This window comes from Phocoena phocoena, chromosome 6 (assembly GCF_963924675.1).
Source record: "Phocoena phocoena chromosome 6, mPhoPho1.1, whole genome shotgun sequence".
Taxonomy (NCBI): domain Eukaryota; kingdom Metazoa; phylum Chordata; class Mammalia; order Artiodactyla; family Phocoenidae; genus Phocoena; species Phocoena phocoena.
Genome location: NC_089224.1, coordinates 114,296,104 through 114,318,502, shown reverse-complemented (window position 1 = coordinate 114,318,502; position 22,399 = coordinate 114,296,104). Strand labels below are relative to the sequence as shown.

At 57.9% G+C, this 22,399-nt stretch overlaps 1 protein-coding gene across 1 annotated transcript in view; it reads left to right on the top strand.

The window, feature by feature from the left end:
- The first annotated feature begins 1,906 nt into the window (after positions 1-1,906).
- SEC16A (SEC16 homolog A, endoplasmic reticulum export factor) overlaps positions 1,907-22,399 on the top strand; it is a 30,012-nt gene continuing 9,519 nt past the window's right edge. The window contains exons 1-21 of the mRNA XM_065879980.1: positions 1,907-3,173; positions 3,255-5,512; positions 7,453-7,589; positions 9,597-9,694; positions 11,557-11,683; positions 12,168-12,330; positions 12,440-12,614; positions 13,587-13,729; positions 14,367-14,428; positions 14,535-14,673; positions 15,092-15,328; positions 16,424-16,521; positions 17,055-17,136; positions 17,323-17,440; positions 17,601-17,712; positions 17,832-17,937; positions 18,614-18,754; positions 19,623-19,736; positions 19,916-20,108; positions 20,590-20,835; positions 21,368-21,450. Of these exons, the coding sequence (XP_065736052.1) occupies positions 1,907-3,173; positions 3,255-5,512; positions 7,453-7,589; positions 9,597-9,694; positions 11,557-11,683; positions 12,168-12,330; positions 12,440-12,614; positions 13,587-13,729; positions 14,367-14,428; positions 14,535-14,673; positions 15,092-15,328; positions 16,424-16,521; positions 17,055-17,136; positions 17,323-17,440; positions 17,601-17,712; positions 17,832-17,937; positions 18,614-18,754; positions 19,623-19,736; positions 19,916-20,108; positions 20,590-20,835; positions 21,368-21,450 (6,099 nt within the window). The remainder of the gene's footprint in view (positions 3,174-3,254; positions 5,513-7,452; positions 7,590-9,596; positions 9,695-11,556; positions 11,684-12,167; positions 12,331-12,439; positions 12,615-13,586; positions 13,730-14,366; positions 14,429-14,534; positions 14,674-15,091; positions 15,329-16,423; positions 16,522-17,054; positions 17,137-17,322; positions 17,441-17,600; positions 17,713-17,831; positions 17,938-18,613; positions 18,755-19,622; positions 19,737-19,915; positions 20,109-20,589; positions 20,836-21,367; positions 21,451-22,399) is intronic.

Genomic DNA, 22,399 nt, shown 5'->3' with positions numbered 1-22,399 from the left:
GAAGAAATTGGGTCACAGAAGGAGCAGTGGTTGTGGCTGAGCCACTCAGCGGACGCCCAGTCTGGCTCTCACAGTGACACGTGGGGAATAAATCCTCTGGACCTGTTCTCTGTGTGTGTGTGTGTGTGTGTGTGTGTGTGTGTGTGTCTTTTTTAATATATGCTGTCTAGTGTGGTTGAGGGTCTCCTGCTGAAGCCTTAGGAGGACGATGTCATGTCCTATAAGATGCGTCTGTTTCACACATAAGAGGAAGAGGCTCTGCTTCTCCTCCCCTTGCTCCGTATAAAGCTGAGCTACACACGTTCTTCGTTTTAAAATGACAGCTTAGAACCAAATGAAGTCTCTGATGCTGTTCCTCATGTATTTAATTCCATTAAATTCGAGTGAGTTTCAAAGTGCGTGTCTTTCAGAAAGGGTTCCCCGTTGGCCTGGGACGAGAGTGTGTGCGGGCAGTAATAGTAATGGATTCATAGATTCATAGGACTCGTTGTCAGATGGGAATAGGAACTTTCATTTGTAAATAACTTTACTCAATATACGTTTACACACTTTTGCTTTCGTCTGAGTATCAGAAAGATTCCCAAGCACAGAAGCGTTGTACACGTGCAGCAATGTGTGTGCTAAACTCAGGAGTCCTGTCATTTCTTCCTCTGTTGTTGACATCTTTCTGTGATGGGCTCCACTTAATCTGTTTGTGAAGGTTGTTCTGGGGAGAAGGACTGACATACAAAGGAGGATTTTGTAAAGAGACCATGCTTGGATTTTTGTCTCAAAAGTGCAGGTTAACTATTCAAAATTATACTTAGTGTGTTTTAGTAAAAAACAAACAACAACAAAAAACGCTGTAAAGAGGATTTCTACCCCCTTGTTTTGTTTTTTTTTTTTTTTTTTTTTTTTTGCGGTACGCGGGCCTCTCACTGTTGTGGCCTCTCCCGCCGCAGAGCACAGGCTCCGGACGCGCAGGCTCAGCGGCCATGGCTCACGGGCCCAGCCGCTCCGCGGCATGTGGGACCTTCCCGGACCGGGGCACGAACCCGTGTCCCCTGCGTCGGCAGGCGGACTCTCAGCCACTGCGCCACCAGGGAAGCCCTGCCCCCTTGTTTTCTATAAAGGGTTTATGGGCGCATAGTTGTTACAACTCTGGTTATCGGAGGCAGCTTGTTTTGCTAGTGGTGTGCCAACCAGTCACGGTGCAGAAAATGAGACATTTTACAGGGTGGGATATGAGGCATTTTAGGTGAATACATTTTAGATATTCATTTTGCAGCTTATATTACTCTGTAATGCTCTTTCATTAAAGAAAACAGAGGAGCAAATTTTTAACTTTTGTTTTCCTTTCAAAATTTAGAATTAACCTGTATGAAAAGTATGATATGCAGTCTTAATAGAGGAGTTGGCTTTTTCTTGGTCTGCGATAATTTACAGGAAAATGTGGAGGGACTGCGTACCTGGTGTGACAGGCGTTAGCTTCTGCTTGGTCCCTGCCAGCTTGCTGAGGGCATCGTGGAGGCGGTGGGCGTTGCCCCTGGGTGCGTAGCTGGGGTACGTAACTGAATCTCGGCGAAGGGCAGCGAGTCATCTCAAGGCACTCGGCTGGCCCAGGCACAGCCAGCTTCTGCGTCCCGGCCATGCTGTCACCCCGGGTCCTCCCTCCCGAAATGCCCAGGACGGCAGTTCTCACGGGCGTGGAGACAGGAGAGGTGTATCCCTCAGGACTGCGTGATGCAAAAGCGTTTGCAGCCTTTTTCTTCTTTCTTAGTTTTCCTGATTGCAGCCAGGACTTTGAATACGTGGATTTTATGTATTAATTCTTTTTCTTTCTCTTTTTCTTTTTCAGTTCAAAGTAAGGAACACCTCGATCCTGCTTCTTCCTGTAAGCGGCATCTCATTGTGCGGGAGCTCGATCATGCAACCTCCACCCCAGGCTGTCCCGTCTGGCGTGGTCCGGCCGCCTCCATCTGGGAGTCCTCAGAACATGTTCTGGTCCAACAGCCCGTACAGGAGACAGGCCAACAGTAATGCACCGGTGGCCCCGATAACCTGCCCGCTGCAGCCAGTGACAGACCCGTTTGCTTTTAGTAGACAGGCGCTCCAAAATACATCATCGGGCAGTGCGTCTAAAAGTGGCCCGCTCGTTGTGCAAGGCCCAGCCCCACCATTGTCTCTTCAGCGTGCTGGTCTGCCTGGGCCACACACAAATGCCGGGGATAGCTCCCAAGGACCCTGCGAGCCTCTGCCGGCCCCTCCGTTGCAGCCCAGGTCAGATGCCAGCCCGTTTCCCGGCGTACTGAGCCCCTCGGCACCTCCTGGGCCCGAGGTGAACAGGAGAGTCGAGGTCGCTCCCGGCCCGGAGCCTGAAGTACAGACCCCGCCGTATCCTCCTCAGTACATTCCAGGAGTGGGTCCTGACAGCTGTCGTGTGGGCCATCCACAGGCGAACACACCACGGCCCGACAGACCCCTGAGCAGGCCGAGCCTGCACGACGGCACCGCGACACCAGCAGCGCCCCCTTTCCTCCCTCAGCCTCGTCAGCAAACGCCCGGGCAGTGGGGGCCGGTGCAGGGAGGCCCGCAGCCCTCGGGGCAGCATTACCGACCCTGCCCTGAGGGACCTGTGCAGAACACGGTGTGCCACGCCTCCAGCGCTGCCCACTTTCCCGCTCCGTCCAACCCGTGTCAGGGTCCTGGCCACGAGCAACACGGCCCCCTGGTGTCTTTACCGGGACCCTCGGCCAGTGACGGGAGAAATGAGGCAGTCTACCTGCAAAGTGGAAACCACTCAGCAAATAGCTTTGATCCAGAAAATGCATTCAGGCAGAATTCCAGAGTTGGGAACGCTCGGGCGGGCCAGGAGTTCAGGTTGAGTCCAGGAGTGAATAGAGAGCAGTTGTCAGACCTGGCTCTCATTAACCCCCTCGCTCAGGGAAACAGCCCAGAAAGCCACTCGCACAACCCCCTGGGTGCCGGGAGCAGCTGGACCCTGCCGGAAGCGGGCTCGGGAGCGCTCTCCATGTTTTTCAAAGGAGGAGAGACGGAGAACGAAGAAAACCTCACATCTGAAAAAGCAGTCTCTGCCGGCCAGTCTGACTTTGATGGTTTCTCCCCCAGCCCGGGCCTCGGCCAGCCTCCTGCACACATGGGGGCAGGAGGCGTTTATCAGGCCTTTCTCAAAGGTTCCGGCAGCGAACCCACGCAGCAGGGAGGAGACCCACAGCCTTACTTTTCTCAGTCTGCAGGCATCCGACACGACAAAGCAACCACTAACGCTGCCGCTGTTGACATGTGGGGTGACACAGCACGTGCGGGGACTCACGGTGCTGGTGGCCCGCGGTACGAGAACATCGAGAACCTAGAGTTCATTCAGAACCAAGAAGTTCTGCCGAGTGAGCCCCTAAGCGCAGACCCTTCCTCCCCAAGCGCTCAGCTCAGATACGGGCCCCTTCCCGGGCCGGCTGTCCCCAGGCTCAGTGCCGTGGGCCACGCTGGAGGCGGGAGCCCTAATCTCGAGGCCCCAGATGCGACGGCGCAGCCTGCGCGGGCTGAGAGCGTGTCTTCCAGTTACAGCAGCCAGAGCCCCCGGGGTCTTCCCGGTGCAGCCAGGCCCCACGACTCGGGGGGCACGTTCATTCAGCAGGAGGTTGGAAAACCTGAACATGAGGCTCCGGGGAGGTTTTTTAAGCAGATCGATTCTTCTCCTGTGGGAGGCGAGACAGACAAGAACACTGTGAGCCAGAGCTACCGCGGCAGCCTGCCCCAGCCCTCGGCCCCGAGCCCCCCAAAACCTACGGGAATATTTCAGACGAGTGCAAATAGTTCTTTTGAACCAGTGAAATCGCACTTCACTGGAGTAAAGCCAGTCGAGGCAGACCGCGCCAGCGTGGTGGGCGAGGTGAGGGGGCCCAGCGCCCACCAGATGCAGCACAGAGCGGCCGCTGCTGCGCCCGACGCCTCCCCTGGCAACCTGGAGCAGCCCCCTGACAACATGGAGACCCTCTTCCTGCCCCGGGTCTGTGCTCCCCCTCTCACCACACCCGTGGAGGCCAGTCCCGGGCTTCTGCACGCCGCGGGGCCGCCCTTGGAAGCTGTGCTCCCCACGCCTGAGAAGAGGCCCTTGACCAGGGCGCAGGGGGCTGTGAAGTGTGAGAGCCCAGCCACGACTCTGTGGGCGCAGAACGAGCTGCCAGATTTTGGAGGCAATGTCCTCCTGGCCCCAGCCGCCCCCGCACTTCACATGCCTGCGAAACCTCCGCCATCTGAAGTGATCCAGCCTCCAGACGAGGGGGTGTGCGGCCAGCAGTCCCGGCAGCCGGGCCCCGGCCCCACCGTGCAGAGCGGGGACGGCATTGGTGCTTCCGAGAATCTCGAGAATCCTCCCCAAATGGGCGAAGAGGAGGCCCTCCCGTCCCAGGCAGGTCCAGGATATGCCAGTCTGCTGTCCTCCCCACCCGCCGAGTCTTTGCAGAATCAGCCAGTCTTGCTCGCCCAGCCTGATCACAGCTATAATCTGGCTCAGCCGGTCAATTTCTCTGTGTCCTCGCTGACTCCTAATGAGAAGGATCAGTCCTGGGGGGGCTCTTCGGTGGCAGACAAGCCCACGGTAAGCAGCCAGGCTGGGGGTGATTCTGGAGAAAACGCTCCTTTGTCTGGGACTCCAGCTGGCGCTCTCTTCTCGCCTCTGCCTAACCACCTCGCCCAGAGTAATTTCCCACAAGTCTGTGGTACCTCGGAAATGGTTTCGAGCCAGCCTGCTAGTTCACTGGTTCAACGGCCATCTCATCCAGTTCCAAAGAACTTGCTTCCGGAAAGTCAAAAGATTCATAAAGCAGAGAGCATTCTTCCCGAGTTAGTTACCAGTCCTGCCGGAAGCACAGGCGTGATGTTAGTTCCACCTGCAAACGACACCTCGGTACCTGATAGTAATAAGGCAAATCACTCCGGCAGTCGGGATGAAGCTTCGGGAGCCCTAGACTTTACATTCAGTCGGACTTTGGAAAATCCTGTAGGAATGTATAGCCCGGCCCAAGCTGATAGCCCAGCTTCTTGCCAGCAGACCATCTCCAGTCACAGACCGCACGGACCTGGGGCGCACACCCCAGACCGTTTCTACCAACAGGTGACGAAAGCTGCTCAGGACCAGCGTGGCCCAGAGAGAGCCCAGCAGGAGACGGCCCCTCCCCCTCCACAGGGGCCCAAAGCAGCACTTCCAGAGCCTTCAAACCCAGGAGGTCCGCCAGGGCAAGGACAGCCCCCAAGCCCAGCCCATCCATCTGCAAGTCCGGCTCTAGCTGACATGGGCCAGCAGCTGCTGCCTCGACCACCTCGGTCCTCCAGCGTGTCCGTCGCATCTACCAGCTCAAGCCAGGCGGCCGCACGGTCTGACCAGCAGTGGCTGCAGCCGCCGCCTCCAGACTTGGCGTCCTATTACTATTACAGGTCCCTGTACGATGGCTACCAGCCCCCGTACCCCTCACCGTACCCGCCGGATCCCGGCACCGCCCCCCACTATTACCAGGTAGGGCTGAGCTTGTGGACTGTTGAGCCCCCGACCGGTGGTTTCTTTCTCACGTCATGTGCCTTGGTGGGCTTCTGTTGGTCAGTTCTGAGGTGACCCGTGGGCGGCCGTCACGTGCTGCTTCGCGAGAGGAGTGCTGCCTGGTCACAGCTCGTTCTGCTGAGCGTGGCCTTTCTCTTGGAAGTCCACACCGTGCGCTAGCACATTGAGTTGGGTAGAATACCTGATTAATTTTTAACACAGCACATCCCAACTCACGTGACGGAAAGGACCTTTGTTTCCCGTCCTGCCTGTTGGCTTTCCGCAGACCCGGGGTTCTTTTTTTTTTTTTTTTTTTTTTTTTCAGTACGCGGGCCTCTCCCTGTTGTGGCCTCTCCCGTTGCGGAGCACAGGCTCCGGACGCGCAGGCTCATTGGCCATGGCCCACGGGCCCAGCCGCTCCGCGGCACGTGGGATCTTCCCGGACCGGGACACAAACCCGCGTCCCCTGCATCGGCAGGCGGACTCTCAAGCACTGCGCCACCAGGGAAGCCCAGACCCGGGGTTCTTGGTTGCACAGTTTGGGAAACTGGAATAGCCTCCTGAAGCTTCTTTGTGGTTTTGACCTTAAAACCTACCTAAGAAGCAAGAGGAAAACTCTAGTCTTTCACGTGCCTCCTTCAGAATGAAATTATTTAGGGGAAAAAGTTAGGTTTGGAGTGTCATCCAAATGAAACAGCTAAGAGTGGTGTAGTTCCATAAGCTTCTTTCAGGTACGTTGTGATAGCGGCAGCAGAGCAAGGGGCCCCACTGTGCTCCCCAGAAGACTCTTGCCTCTTTTCACACTGATGCAGGCCCACGAATGTCGTTTAAGTTCTGTTTAATCCTGCCTTAGTGTGAAAAAGTGATCCAGGTGGACACGTTTGAATACTGTCCGCTTCTCACCATCTCTCGTCGTGGCCAGCATCACCCACGGGCAGCAGAGGCAGAAGGATTGTGGACCAGAAGTTTGAAGTCCACTGTCTGACATGGGGGCAGGTGCCACACTGGAGGCCCTGCCCTCAGAAGAGGCTGAGGGAGCAGGGCTGCCCCGATGATGGGGCTGCCTCACGGGCTTTGGGCATCTTTGCACATGTGGGAACAGGTACACACCTAACCCCTGAGACCTGGGAATCCTAGATCCAGAAGGAACCCCACAGAAGGAAATTACGCTGTGCCCAGAGCCCAGGAAGGCCTGGCAGTGCGTGGAGGGGCCACATACCTGCTCTGGGCCCTTGTCCAGCAGCTGCGTCTGCATCCCGGTGTCCCAGCCAGTGCCCGGCATCACTTCTGTGGGAGCCCACTTCCCTCTGCCTTGTCTCTGGTAGTGGTTAAGAACAAGTCCGTTTTATGTGATTCCTCGTCCTCTGCTGGGTGATGGTGGAGCGTCAGGCTGAGTCAGGAAGGACTGATTCTGGCTCGTGCCTGGGTCACCTCGTCTCTACTTCAAGTCCCGACGTAGCCGTAGAGCCACGGGGGTTGATCGGTCTGTAATGGGGCTGAAAGCCTCGTAAGGATAGAATACGATACTCCTTTTGAGGCTGGCTGTAGCTTCAGGACCCGTTCCAGTGGACCCTCGTTCTTTTGCTTCCCTGAGATTGTGTCTGAAACGGGACCCGAGCTTGTGGGGTCATGGCACCTATGCAAGTGAGACCTCGGGAAGCAGATAACAGAGTCCTCACGAGTCACCGCAGGACCCGGGTCGTGGCCCGCTGGTGGTGGGCCATCTCCTGAGCCCGGCCAGGGCAGTCTGTCTTAGGAATGTGGCCGTGGATTTCATTTTTTTTTTTTTATTGTTTCGCATGAAGGAAGCCCCGTGTCTGGGGCTCATCTGGAGAGCACCACTTGTACCGTGAGAACTCGTGCCGGTTGCTTGATGAGTTGGCTCTTGGCATCTAATGGAGGCATCCTTCTTTCAGCAGGACATCTACGGCCTCTATGAGCCCAGATACAGGCCCTACGATGGTGCAGCCGCTGCCTTCGCAGACAGCTACCGCTACCCCGAGCTCGAGCGGCCCAGCTCCCGGGCGAGTCACTGCTCGGACCAGTCAGCTGCCAGGTGATTGACGTTTATGTTGCCGGCTGTGGTAGTAACTTAGTGATTTGAAAAGGACCGTGTTTGTAAAGAATTATACAGACCTGTTTAACCTGTGTTTACGTTCTGTGGGTGTGGACAGATTATAGGATGCATCTTTAAATCGAGATAAGCGCGCTGCTGCACGGTCACGGATGTGTCGTCAGTTGGCCTTTGGTCAGACCCGACCCTGTGCAGGGCCACCAGGAAGCCACCCCTGCCCTCGTGCGGGCTTCCTCCCAGCCCGGGCAGTGGTCCCGTCGCCGAGGGACGCACACAGCTCCGCGGGTGCCAAGGCAGCGTTTCCCCCGTGCAGGTCCTTCGCCACCTCTGGTGACGGGGTGCCCGGACTCCCGGGCCAGGCAGGCGCGGGCCGGAACCTGGAGTGGCATGTTGGCAGCGGCCGCCGCAAGCCTGGGCTCTGTCCCGGGCACTGCCCCCCGGGCTGCGAGGCCGCCAGCCGCTCCCTCCCGCTTCTCTCTCCCCTGACAGATCTCCTCTCAGTTTTGCGATCACAGATGAGGCATTTTGAAAGAGCCTTGGCATCGTGCCTTCAGCTGAGTAAAAGCTTAGGCAGGCCACAGTCCTTCCCCCCAGGGGTGTCGGGGGCTCGGAAGGAAGCGCGGGGCTGCAGAGCCCCCCCGCTGTGGCTCCTCCCGCGCCCCGGGCCCTCGTCTCACCGGGCCGGGTTTGCCATGAGGGTGCAAGGCTCCTTCGGCTCGTAATAGAGTCTGGGCGCGGGTGAAGACTGCGTCCACGCACCACCTTTCAAACTCGGGGCTGCTTTTGCTGCTTCCCACATCTTCAGTAGCTCACCTGGAGACGAGGCCCTGCCTCTGTGAGCCGGCCCGTCCAGCTGGCCCCCCTCCGTCGCTGGGAGGGACACGCTGAGCCACTGGGCCTGGCGCTCTGGGAGGTGAGACTGGAGTCCCCAGTGGGTGTTCTGATTCGGGGAGAGCAGCGGGCAGGTGTGTTCTAGAAGCCCTGAGAGGCGAGGGAGGGTGGAGGCAGGGCCCGGGTCGGGTTACCTGGCAGGGCTTCGTTGTCGTGTCCCCACTGCTCACATGGAGGGAGAGCAGCCTCTCCCCTCTCCTGCCCTGTGCGTGTGTGCACACGTGTGTGCAGGCCTGCGCGTCGGTGCTGAGCATCAGTGTTTTGTGCGTGTGCCTGGTGTGGTCACATCCCGGCAGGAGGGGAGAACGAGCCTTGGGTTTCTGCGGTGGAGTCCTTCCTGACGGGCGCCCGGGGCTGGAGAGGGCAGTGGGGTGGGCGTGCTCTGGCTCTGCCCTTGGTCAGGTCGCTTTTCTGGAGCTCCCCCGGTGGTGGGTGGAGGCGGTGCACTGGGGTGCTCCCCTCAGGGCCCCCACCCAGCGGGTGCCGTCCCTGTGGCAGGTGGGGGGGCCGGACACTCCTGAGGGGCAGCTGCACCCCCAGGAGTGAGCCATTCCCCAGGGGTACACGGAGTCACAAGAATCTTCCTGCACCGGGAGACCTGATACCTGCCTGTCCTGCTTAGGGTCGGCAGCACAGCTGGGCCTGTGAAGCCAGCCTGGGTCTGGCCCCTGTCGTGAGTCCTGGGCAGTCAGCTGGAAGGGTGCGAGGGCCCTTTTCCCCGCGCAGGACGCACGGGTCGCGGTCTGTGTAGAGGGTGGTACGGTCGGCGCTAGCTTGTTTAGATAGCTCAGTGCTTTCTGCTTCCGCCGAGCATGATGTCAAAAACGTGAGACCCTGCTTTTAAGCACTGAGCTCACGAGAAGGGTTAGTTCTTTTATGCTGAACAGCACTTAAATAGTTATTTCAACAGATAAATTTTAATTTGCCGTATGGTAGGGAATCCTGTAATCTTACCGATGTTACTGGTTCGGATCTCCTGATGAGAATATTTTCACAACCAAGGTGCCCTGATGAATGCCTGTTGCTCTGGGTGTAATTTGTGTCCCACTTTAAGCAACAGGTAACTTGTTTTTTAACAGCACTGTGTGTTTTTTTCAGGCAAGGGTATCCTGAAGGTTACTATAATTCCAAAAGTGGATGGAGCGGTCAGAGTGGCTACTGTACAAATTATCGCCCCAGCCCGTGGGGCTATGGAGGTATGTTCAGGCGCTTCCACCGCTCGACGGGCAGCAGGCGCGCGTTCAGACCGTCCGTGCGGCTGGGTGCAGAGTGGCGCGCTGTGGAATTTCTTAGGAAGCCTTCCCTTTTGGTAGTCTTACGCTCTTAGCTAAGAGCCAAAGTAATTGAAAGTAGTTTGCGTCTAGAAATAATCACATTGCTATTTTCCGTGAAGAAATTATATCTGAATTGTAGCGTTGTGTCTGTATCGTATTAGTAGTTTCCTTTGATTTTCCAGCAAAGCATAATTATCAGTAGATCTAGAGTATGTAACTTGTCCATATGTGGCTGTTTAAATTGATTAAAATCAGTAAAATGAGGGACCAGCTGCTCACTGCAATGGCCATGTGTGACATGCTCCACATGTGGCCAGAGCCCCTTGCATCACACAGGGCAGACGCAGGACGTTCCGGGTGCCACTGCTGTCTGGCAGTGTGTGCGTCTTGGCACGTGTCCCCTCAGCCGCCCTGCTGGTCCCCCTGCCAGGCTGTGGCCCTCACCGTCCCAACATGGCTACCCGCTTCTGCGTCCCCCGGGGCTCTTCCTCCACTTTCGTGTTTGGACTGCTTCATGCGTCATTCTGCACGTGCTTGCTCCAAGTGGTGTATCTGGCTTGCTTATAATATTAATACGCTTTTTTTCCCCTGCATTTGCTTTATTTATTTATTTATTTTTGGCTGCGTTGGGTCTTTGTTGCCCGCGGGCTTTCTCTAGTTGCGGTGAGCGGGGGCTACTCTTCGTTGTGACGAGCAGGCGCTACTCTTCGTTGCGGTGCGCGGGCTTTTCATAGTGGTGGCTTCTTTTGTTGTGGAGCATGGGCTCTAGGCACGTGGGCTTCAGTAGTTGCGGCGTGTGGGCTTCATGAGTTACAGCGTGCAGGCTCAGTAGTTGTGGCACGCGGGCTTCAGTAGTTGTGGTTCGCGGGCTCTAGAACGCAGCCTCAGTAGTTGTGGTGCACGGGCTTAGTTGCTCTGCAGTATGTAGGATCTTCCCGGACCGGGGCTCGAACCCATGTCCCCTGCATTGGCTGGCGGATTCTTAACCACTGCGCCACCAGAGAAGTCCCTTAATGTGCTTTTTTTTTTTTTTTTTTTTTTTTTTTTTGCAGTACGCAGGCCTCTCACTGTTGTGGCCGCTCCCATTGCGGAGCACAGGCTCCGGACGCACAGGCTCAGCGGCCATGGCTCACGGGCCCAAGCGCTCCGCGGCATGTGGGATCTTCCCGGACCGGGGCACGAACCCGTGTCCCCTGCATCGGCAGGCGGACTCTCAACCACTGTCCCACCAGGGAAGCCCCTTAATGTGCTTTTTTAAAGTAATCTAGTTTTGAGAGTATTTTTAAAATTTTGTTTATTTTTTATTCAAGTACAGTTGTGCTAATCTCTGCTGTACGGCAAGCAAAGCGACTCAGTTATGCACACGTACACATTCTGTTTTCGTATTCTTTTCCGTTATGGTTTATCCCAGGAGATTGGATATGGTTCCCTGTGCTCTGCAGTAGGACCTTGTTGTTTATCCGTTGAGAGTATTTCCTAAAGCTCTTTGGATCACATTAGAGAAAAGAGATACGAATAAAAAAAATTTTTTTTTCCTTTTTAATCACGTGTGTTGAGAGAAAAACTGTCAGTGGCCGTTAGGTATCACAGTACAGGCAGGACACGGCCGTGTCCTCTGGTGTCTCACAGTTAACATTCCCTGGGGTCGTGCTGATTTTCGGGAGGAAAGTTTGGTTGCTCTCTGAGGCTGAAAGCATTCTTCAGTCCTGGGGTGGCCTGGTTTTGTGACAGCCAGAGGGGTGTCTTTTGCACATTGTACTGACCCATTAATCTCTCGCCTGCAGATCCAGGTCACTGGGATCGGTACCACTATGGTTCTCGGTCCAGGGACCCCGGCACCTATGACCGGAGGTGTTGGTATGATACTGAGTACGATCCGTATAGGAAGGAAAGCTACGCTTACGGGGACAGGTTGGTAGAACAGATTTTGATAAGGAGGGTGGGTCGTGAGTCAGCTGTGCTTCTGCGTCTGTGCCCTCGGGTCTTTGTAATTCACTCAAGAGCTACAGTTGTGTCTGGCTTCCTGGGGGGTGGTCACCTTCGGGAGGAACGGGATGAACTGGGCCTCCCAGTGGCTCTCTCCTTGGGCTCTTGGAGGGGGACTGGCCTCAGAACCAGCACGGCGCGTCAGTTCATCCTCCTCTTCTCGGGTCCGTGAGAGGGGTGACCACCTCAGACGGACCCCCAGCCTGCCTCTCTAACCCTAAGGCGGGGTCTGAACTTGGCCTTGGGATGCGGTGACTCCACTCGAGGGTGGGCTCTGACGAGCGCTGTCCTTAGGATCGGGACTTGCGGCGGCGAGGACCTGGGGGGGCCTCACTGCCACGTGGCACGGGAGCATAGGCCCTGGAGGTACTCTCCCCGAGCCCCGGCCTCTGCCCCTCTGCTTCCCCAGGCCTGAGAAATACGACGACCACTGGAGGTACGACCCCCGCTTCACCGGGAGTTTTGACGACGAGCCCGAGCCCCACAGGGACCCTTACGGGGAGGAGGTGGACCGGCGGAGCGAGCACTCGGCGCGGAGCCTGCACAGCAGCTTCAGCTCCCACTCCCACCAGGTGGGCGGGCGGGCGGGGGCCGGCCCGGGCCCCAGGGTTCTGGTGGCCGCCTGGGTCCCGCCGCAGGCGTGGCGAAGAGACTTCACCTGTTTGCTCTTTGCTCTCTAAGAGTCAGGTGTACAGAGGTCGCAACGTGACTGCTGGGCCCTACGAGGCGCCCCCTCCACCGGGCTCCTTCCACGGCGATTATGCCTACGGCCCCTACGGTGGCGACTTCCACGGCACCCCGGGCTTCCCGGAGTACAGCTACCCTGCTGAGGCCAGCTGGCCCTCCGTGGAGCAAGGTGTGTGTGGCGAGGCCCTGCGTGCCCACGGGGGCAGAGGGAGGCCGAGGCACACCTTGGGGCGGCGTCCCGAGCCTGGGATGGGAAAGAGGGACTGAGTCGTCACCAGGATGGGAACTGGCAATGGCTTGGCCTGGGCATCCCTGCCGAGCAAGGGCCCTACCACGTGCCCGTCCTGAGGGGCAGCGCTTGCCACGCTAGGCTGCTGGTGCCCTGTGGGCTGCAGTCTGGCTCACAGGCCTGGGAGCTGCCCGGCCTGTCCATCGTGTCCACTTCAGCGTGGCTCTGACCTCAGGCTCCACGTTCTTGGGCAGGGCCTCAGTGTAGCCCCAGTGCCGACCACACGGGTACATGGATCTTGGAGGGAACTTGAAAAACTCCAGTTCATACGCTCATCGCGCAGGCCACGTTGTCAATTGGCCTTTGAGATATTTGATCGAATGCCGTTTCTTGGAAAACTGCACAAGTGTGTGAAGGTTTAGAACGTGACAGTATAAAATATAAAAGAGTGGACTTTCTTAAAGTGTTATTTGATTGAAAATTTCACCTCCTGTTGGGCTTGAGGTGTTTCACTCTTGGTCGTTTTCCTTGCCGCTCCCTCCGATGCTCGTGGTCTGAGGTGAGGCTGTGAAGAGCACTCAGGGCGCAGGGGCTGAGGGGCCACCTGGGCAGCAGGAAGCACGAGCCCTGCTTTCCATGAACGGTGCGTCCTGGTGGCTTTTAAAGGAGCGCTTTCAGTTTAGAGGAGAGTATTCCCACTTTGAACGGTCAGAATGTTTTTCTGACACATGTTTAAGTTCTGTCTTTTAATAGGATATTTAACAATTACTAACTACAGTTGAAAGTCGGTTCATCTTGATGATCTGTGATTCCAGCTGCATGGGCATCCTGAAAGTCTCAGCTGTGGATTTAGTTCAGAAGCATTAAAAAGTGACATACGGGTTGTCTCTTTCTCATTTTATTTAAATGTAGCTCCATCGAGACCAACTTCTCCTGAGAAATTCTCGGTGCCTCACATCTGTGCCAGGTTTGGTCCTGGGGGTCAGCTCATCAAAGTGATTCCAAATCTGCCTTCAGAAGGACAGCCTGCGTTGGTTGAAATTCACAGCATGGAGGTAATTCCACGGGGAGGAGTTGCGCGTCGCCCTTCAGGTTGCACGCGCTCTGCGGTTTGTCACCTTCAGCTTGTGTGCTGCTGTCTGAGAACACAAGCTCGGGAAACGTTTATTTCCGCGAATCTTCAGTCTGTCGATTGTTTCAGTTCTGCTTGGTCATCTTTTCCCTCCCGGAAGTCAGCATTTTCAGAGTCTGCTCTGGGTGTCGGGTTAGGCTTGGTTTTATCGTACGTTCCTTTTCTGTCTTTAAGTGAATTCCTGACTTTGGGGTGAGGACCCTGTCCGTGCTCATTTTACTGCTGATTCTGGAGAGTGGGCAGAGGTGCCTCACGATATCGGGGGGCTGGTGCGGGGCGCCCCGCTCCGTGCCCTGGCAGGCCTCTTCCATCACGTGTATCCAGGCCCTGCCTCAGAGCCTGGGGGGTGGGTCTCACTGCTTAAACAAAGTTTGAAAGTCACTGTTGTGGAACAAGTTGCCCATACTCCGTGATGGAGGTTTTGCCTCCCCACTTGGAGGGACAGGCCGTCCTGAGGATGGCGTCCGTTCCTCTGTCTGCCGATGTAGCCAGGCCGGGCGTTGACCTGCCTGCCCCCGTGAACAGCTCTCTCTCTGTCCCCTCTCCTGTCCCCACCTCAGACCTTGCTGCAGCACACGCCAGAGCAGGAGGAGATGCGGGCGTTCCCGGGGCCTCTTGGCAAGTACGTGCCCCACGATCGCGTCTGCGGTGCCTTTCCGCCGGCGGTGCCGAGCACGGCCTCGCAGGTGCAGTGGCTGCTGCTCACCGAGTGTGTGTTCTTTTTGCAGAGATGACACCCATAAAGTGGATGTTATTAATTTTGCACAGAGCAAAGCTGCAGAATGTTTACAGAATGAAAATTTAATTGACAAAGAGTCCGCGAGTCTCCTTTGGAGCTTTATTGTTCTGTTATGCAGACAGAACGGGGTACGTGTCTCCTTCCTTGTAGAACTGCTCTTCTCGTGGGCCTCTAGTCCCGGGAGTCCTCAGCACCCCCGAGGAGGGTTAGGCGGGATTTCTGTACCAGGCTGCACCGTCCAGGGGCTCCCCCAGGACGAGTGTCTCGGAGGTGATTTGGGGACGCGGGAGCCAAGCAGGGTGGGTGGTTTGGGGTGAAGGGCGGTTTGGGCTCCCGGTCATCGGCCCGTCCGGCGCGTGCGGTCTGCCCGCCTCTCTCCCGGCCGAGTCGGGGGCGGCCCTGTGCCGAGGCGGTCGAAGTCGCTCGCCCGCCGAGGCCCTTCGTGGGCCTCCCCCGACCGGGACCGGGGCTGTCCCGTCACTCCTGCAGGAGGGTGCTGCTTGTGGTTAAGCCTGTCTCCCTTCCTGCCCCTGCTGCCCCTCGCAGACCGTGGTGGGCACAGACATCGCGGAACTCCTGTTACGAGACCACCGAACCGTGTGGCTTCCTGGGAAGTCGCCCAGTGAGGCCAACCTGATCGATTTCACTCGTGAGCCTGCGGAGCAAGTGGAGGAGGAGTCCGGGGAGGCCCAGCTCTCGTTTCTCACTGACAGTCAGGCCGCCACCACCCTTGAGAAGGACACGGAGCGGTTCCGAGAGCTGCTGCTCTACGGCCGGAAGAAGGTGGGCGGCCCGAGCTCGGGCGCGGGGCGGGGGGCAGGGCCTGCTCTCGGGGCGCCAGCGTCTAGAGCGGAACGCGCTGCCGGGGTCTCGTTCTGCAAAGACTGTGCGGCACCTCGTGTGTCGTGTCTGTGAAGGTGCGAATAGTGGCCTCTCCAGTGCTGCTGGTGTCAGACGTGCAGGTTCCGTGTTTAGTCATCTGACAGACGCGTAGACTGAGCCCAGCTGCACCCCTGCCGTGTGTAGTGTGTCTCGGGGTAAACACGTGTGCGACACAGAGGCAGCACGTTCTCACGCAGCTGGGGTGAGCTCGCCGCGCCACCGCGAGTGGGTGCCGGGCACAGCCCGGGCCCAGGCGGGGAGCGCCGTGGGGACACGCCCGGGGTTTGCTCCGTGGGGCACCTGGTGGTGCAGCGGGCGTGGGGGGGGGGCACAGTTGGAGCGCCTGCTGGCCTCTGGCAGCGGGGGTCTGGTGGGCCCGGAGTTCTTGGCACTCTTACGTCACGATAGACTCAGAAGACTCATGTTTGGTGAGTAAATGGTCTTAACGTGGCCGTTTTACAGCTCGTTGAAGCCTTCTGATCCGTTACATTTAATTCCCATTTCTCTGTTGCAACGTTTCTGCTTCCTGGTCACAAGTTTTCTAAGTTGTGGCCCAGATCCTTTTGGATACAGGGAGGCTGAAGTAATTAAGGCCCTGTTGGTGCTGAGCACAGGCCCTCGGGGCCCAGGGGTCACTCGGGGCCTGGGGAGTTCACGTCCCCCTGGCCTTTCTCATGGCGGAGATGACAGGTGGGAGAAGGCGGTGCTACTTCTCCATCGTCCCTGGTTCTGACGGTGTGCTCGTCCTCTGTGCTGGTGATGAAAGCGGGGTTCCTACACGGAAACCTCCTCCCGCAGGGACTGCGGCTATAGCGAAAACGGTGAAACTCGCCCGCTCTTTGTTTTTGAACTGGGAACGTGTGTGTGGGAGCCTTTGACCCGTTTGCTTTTTCATGTGCAGTCGCGCCCTCTCCTCCTCCGTGACCGCGCGTGACGACACACGTTCCGTCGCTCCCGTTGTTCTCGGGGTTCAGAGAACCTCTCGATGCCTTGCAGGATGCTCTGGAGTCCGCGATGAAGAACGGGTTGTGGGGTCACGCCCTGTTACTTGCCAGCAAGATGGACAGCCGGACGCACGCCAGAGTCATGACCAGGTGAGGAGTCCGGCCGTGGGGACTGTCTCCGGGCGTGCCTGCAGGCGGGGGTCCGGGCCTCGTCAGCTTTGGGAAGCCCCCGGTCCCCATACTCTTGTCAGAGGAAGCTGGGGAGTCCCGTCTGCCACCCACGGCTGTGGGCTTGCCGGGCCCTCTTCCTTGGGTTGTGTTGCTAAAGGATTTAAATTTTTTTGTTAACTTCAGGCTTTTTAATTCTATAAAATCTCAGCAGGGACTTCCCTGGCGGTCCAGTGGTTAGGACTGTGCGCTTCCACCGCCAGGGGCCCTGGTTCAGTCCCTGGAACTAAGACCCCGCATGCCACGCAGCGTGACCCCCCCCCAAAAAAAAATCTCAGTGAATTCCATCGTCTGCATCCTTTACAGCCTTTTAAAGACATTGCAGTGTGTACACTTGGCCCAGGTCAAGCATCAAGCCAGTCACCAAAGCGTCTGAGATGAGACCAGACTAGTTTTTCGTGTCCCGTTTACTGAACCAGGCTGAGTTAGGGCTTTCTCTGTTCGCGTCTGCCCAGGTTCGCCAACAGCCTTCCGATCAACGACCCTCTGCAGACGGTCTACCAGCTGATGTCTGGGCGGATGCCAGCCGCGTCCACGGTCAGTATGGGGGTCCTCGCGGCAGCCTCCGCGGCTCAGCCGTCTGTTCAGAGCCCGCTCCCCCGAGGGCTCGCCTCCCAGGCGCGAGGCTAGCGTTTCCATCCTGCTCCTGGAGTTTGAGCGCTGCAGAGTTGAGATGGCAGTGTGTTCCAAGGATGAGGGTTTTCTGCTCGTCTCTGGTTTCAGTGTTGTGGAGATGAGAAGTGGGGAGACTGGCGGCCGCACCTGGCCATGGTTTTGTCCAACCTGAACAACAACGTGGACGTGGAAGCCCGGGCGATGGCCACAATGGGGGACACTCTGGGTAGGTCAGACGCCGACGTAGAAGGCGGGCCTGGGGCTGCCGTCAGACGCTCGGGACCCCGAGACTGTCCCTCCGTCTGGGGTCTCTCTGGTGTCTCTGTGAGCGCTCTGATCTCCGGGAGAGCCTGTGACCGAGGCCCGCCTGCTTTGTGTACCTTCAGCCTCGAGAGGGCTCCTTGAAGCTGCACACTTCTGCTACCTCGTGGCTCAGGTTGGGTTCGGGGTTTGTACCAAGAAAACCACAAAACTCGTCTTAATTGGCTCAAACCACAGGTGAGGAATTGCGTAATTCGAAAGGAAAAGCCCCTCCCTTGGCTAACCCAGACTGGCGCGTGGAGCGCTGGCCCTTCGGTGACCCGCTCAAAGGTGACGGCCGCTCGTGTCCTCCACAGTTTGCCGTTTTTAAAGTTCGCGACCAACGAAGCTATTCAGAGGACAGAAGCCTATGAGTACGCTCAGTCCCTGGGGGCGCAGACCTGCTCCTTACCCAGCTTCCAGGTGGGTGGGGCCCCACGGCTCCAGCCCTGACGGGGGTGGGGGGGGGCAGGGCTTGGGGGAGTGGGTGCTGACAAGACCACAGTCGTTCAGGGGTTTTATTCAAAAAACGTAAAGAGCAATGAAGTGTTTTTGGAAATCTCGAGGAGATGTTTGATCTGTAATGTTCGAGAATTAAAGTTTGCCGAATTGAGAACTTCGTTAGCATTTTGGTTCTTAATGTTTTCAGTATTAAAAACTTTTAGTGTTTGGTTTCAAGTACTTTTCTATCAGCTGTGGACCATGTTTCGGGAGGGTGGTATCTGACCAGGACTGTGCTCGTGTGTCTGAAAGGGGGCAGAGCATCAGTGCCAACAGAGCAGGGTGACTGCGTTGGCGGCTCCCGAGAGGCGGTCTTCGCGGGGTGCGTGCGCGTGGTGGCACCTCGTGGTCACTCCGTGGTCACTCGGTGGTCGAGAGCCCTGACGGCTCTGTTAAGGGTGTTGAAGAGAGAAAGTGAGTTTCTCAGAAGCTTAGTTGTTTACCCTGATGTAAAGTAGCTCAGGGAACGGGCCCAGCTCTGCCGTGGGCAGGCGTTGGGGACGTGCAGGGTAGCGTCAGCCTGTGGGAGGGCACAGGTGACGCCGGGGACCAGTGGGGGGCACGCAGCACCGCTCAGCTCGCCGTCGGTCTGTCTCAGGTGTTTAAGTTCATCTACTGCTGCCGCCTGGCCGAGATGGGGCTCGCCACGCAGGCCTTCCACTACTGCGAGGTGATCGCCAAGAGCGTCCTAGCACAGCCCCGCGGACACTCCTCGGTGCTTCTCCGCCAGCTGGTTCAGGTAACTCTTCCTCGACGTCGCCGCGCCCGTGCGCCACGTGGGGCCGTGTGGGGTGCTCGTGACCAGAGGGCGCGGGGCCGCCTGCTCGGCCCAGTTAAGATCCTGCGTGTTCTCGGGCAGGTACTTGGTGTTTTGCAGTGCAGCACGGGAGCCCTTGGGGCGTCCCGTGCAGAGACTTGGAGGTGAGCCTGGGTGTGAGAAGGACCCCGCCTGCAGGAGGCTCGCCTCGCGCTTAGCGCTGTGAGGTTCTGGGAGCCGCAGCCTGGGTTGGGTCCCGGCTGCGGCCCCGCGGCCCCAGGCTCTCGCTCCGGAAGACAGAGACCGCGTGACCACCCTCCCACTGGCGCCCGGCACCAGGGGCACCGCGTCAGTGTGTTCCTCTCCTCCTGGAGCTTCGTTTTTGGAATGTGTCCATGTGATACCAAAAATGTTTTTCTTACGGGAACATCGGGACACCTGCAGAAACAGGGTAATTCAGGAACCCTGTTTCCATCTGGCAGCTTCGGGAGTTAACGCGAGGTCAGGCGTGTTTGGCCCGTGCCCGCCTGCTAGCCCCCCAGAGCGTGAGCATTGCCAGGGCGGTTGGCATCTCAGTGAGTGGAGCTGAGCAGAGGCGGGCTCAGCTCCCGCGGGTCCGGATGCCGCGGGCTCCGTGCCGTTGGCTCGGCGGGCCGGCGCGGTGGGTGCTTGCGTTCCAGGCGGTCAGGGACGGGCCGCGTGAGCCCGCCTCAGGAAGGTCCCCGCAGCGGACGAGGGCTGTGCCTCTGACGTTGCAGGCGCGCTTGCTCCACGTCCCAGTGGGTTTCGAAGACACGGTTTGGCCGCTGTCACCTGTGGGAACAGGGTCTTCATCTGCGTGCGTTTCCAGGTCGCCTCCCAGCTGCGCCTCTTCGACCCTCAGCTGAAGGAGAAGCCGGAGGAGGAGGCCGCTGCGGAGCCTGCCTGGCTGGTCCAGCTGCAGCTCGTGGAGAAGCAGGTCAAGGTGCGCTGGGCTCCGGTCGTGGGGCCCGACGGGGAGCCGTGTTCACGCGGAAGGTGGCGGGTGTGAGCAGCTCAGCTCAGCGGCGCCCGGTGCCCGGCGAGGGGGAAGGTGCACCTGGGCCATGGCGGGTCCGCGCGGTCGGCGGCCGGCATGGAGACGCTGAGGTCCTTCTCCCTCAGGAGGGCACCGCGGCCTGGAGCCTGGACAGAGCCTTCCCCCCACGCTGTCCCAGCTCGCCACGCTCCGAGGTGGGGCCGTGTGACGGCCCAGCACCCGTGCAGCCGGCGGGCCTGGGCACCGACAACGCGCTGCTGGTGCCGCCTGTGCCCAGCGCTGACCACGTGGGCCAGGATGTGCGGCTGCTGCCCTCAGGTGAGCCCGCGCCGCCCTGGGCCCCTGTTCTGAACGTGGAGCGTCCCTGTCTTGCTGCCCAGAGGGTCGGGCCGTCTGTCCCCCCACCTTGGCCCTCCGCTTTCTCTCTGCCCCTCCCTCCCTTGGTGTGAGCCCACTGGTCTCGCGGCCTTGAAGGTCTGGCTGCGTGGGTGGGTGGTGCAGGAGGTGCGGGGGGACTCAGTGGAGGCAGAGCCGGGCCTGGGCCAGGCGGCGCTCGCTGGGCCGTGTCGGGGTCGTGCTGCGGCTTAGAGCCCACGCCCCGTGCTGTGTGCGTGAGGTCCTCCCCTCGGCCCTGAAAAGCGTGTGTCCCGCTTCCCTAAACCAGTGACAGCCCGGCAGCTTCAGCCTTTGTGCTTGGACGGTTGGTTCCTTGGCCCTCGATGAAGGAAACATGCCCTGCGGAAGTCACTGGAGTGAGCACGTAACCTCAGGCATTCTCTTGTCCGTCGTCTCCCCGCAGCTCCACTGACGCTCCACGACGGTCAGCCGGCCTTCCCCGCCAGGGTGCTGATGTGCCCAGTGCCACCACCCGTGGGCCCCGGCGAGCTGGGGCCTGGCTGTGGACCCCCAGGGGCTGCACTTGGCCTTCCAGAGCCCTCTGGGCCTGATCCTGCGGCTCCGTACCCAGGGCCTGGCCTGCCATCTGGCACACCATCTCTCCAAGAGACTGAACACCTGCTCCCGGAGGCCAGGAGCCAGGACGCAGGTGGGTCTGCGAGGTGCCGTCTGGAGACCAGAGCGAACTTGGCTTTGGCGTTGCAGGGGCTAACTGGTAGGAGAGACTTGTCGTTCACACTTGGAGCAAAGCACGTTCCTTAGTGTGTGCCGAAAGTTCTAGGAGCTGATTGAAGATCGGTGACTTGACCTTTTGTTGGGATGTGAGGTGGGAGTGGGTGTCCAGGGCGTGGCCGGGGGGCGCCCGCCTGCAGCCTTTGTGAAGGCACTGGGGAGGCCGTGACCCTCCTTCTGGAGGGCAGTCCTGTCCCTGACCGTCTGTCTACTTGCACGGCCTGGCTTGAGAAGAGAAACTACTTTCACGTATTTAGGAACATTCCATTCTTGGTTTGCGAAGCCCACGTCGGGAGGCGTGGTAGGAGGGGCTGCGCGTGTCTCCCACATCGGGAGGCGTGGTAGGAGGGGCTGCGTGTGTCTCCAGCAGTGTCTCTTGGCCGCACCTGCTCCCTCTGCTGTGGGCTTGGTGATGCCGCGGTCTCAGGAGCTCTCGTTTCCCTTGACAGGAATGATGCCACAAGAGGCACCCGGCAGAAACGCGCTGTCGGAGCTAGGAGAAGAGGATTTTGGTGGAAAATTTGCTAATGTGGTACTTTCCCACTACTTCTTTGTTTTTTAAGCTATTTTTCATGAACTCCACTGAATAAGTATTTAAACTCTTTGTTCTCAAGTTGTAAGTAGAAAGATAATACTTAAAATTATCAGATTATCTTTTGAATCGTTTCTTAAAGAGAAAACTTGAATCCTTAAAATGTGAAGCGTTGATGAAAACATTAATAGGGGAAAAGATAATTTAATAGTGTAAAAATAGGTATCTTAAGGAGAAGAAATGCTCATCTATAGGTATCTTAAGGAGAAGAAATGCTCATCTACAATGAAACTACCTTGTCAATTTTAACTTTTCTAAAATGGAAAAACTTCCCTGATTTCTGCATCTCTTTCTACAGTAGGATTCGTAAAATTTTCAGTGGTGTTTTTAAAACCAAGATTCATTTTATCAGACATGCTCAACGTAAATACCACCTTGGTGTGCTGTGATCCCAGTGATGGGGGGTGGGAGGATAAACGCCTCTTTACAGGTGCCTCTTTACAGGTGCCTGCTCTTTGGGGGCATCCCATCAGCAGTAGTCCAAACCCTCCTTATGTTTTCCGCCGTTAAACGTTCTGTCCCTGCGAAAGTAAAAATGAGAGTTAACCGTACTGAAAACAGTCTCAACCCAGGGATAAGTATTTTTTTAAATGCTTCTATCTTTTATTTTTTTTGTGTTTTTTTTTTTGCGGTACGCGGGCCTCTCACCGTTGTGGCCTCTCCCGTTGCGGAGCACAGGCTCCGGACGCGCAGGCTCAGTGGCCATGGCTCACGGGCCCAGCCGCTCCGCGGCACGTGGGATCCTCCCGGACCGGGGCACGAACCCGTGTCCCCCGCATCAGCAGGCGGACTCTCAACCACTGCGCCACCAGGGAAGCCCGCTTCTGTCTTTTCAAATGCCCACTGCCACCCCCTCTAACCAGTCTTCTCCTCGGTGCACATACGTATC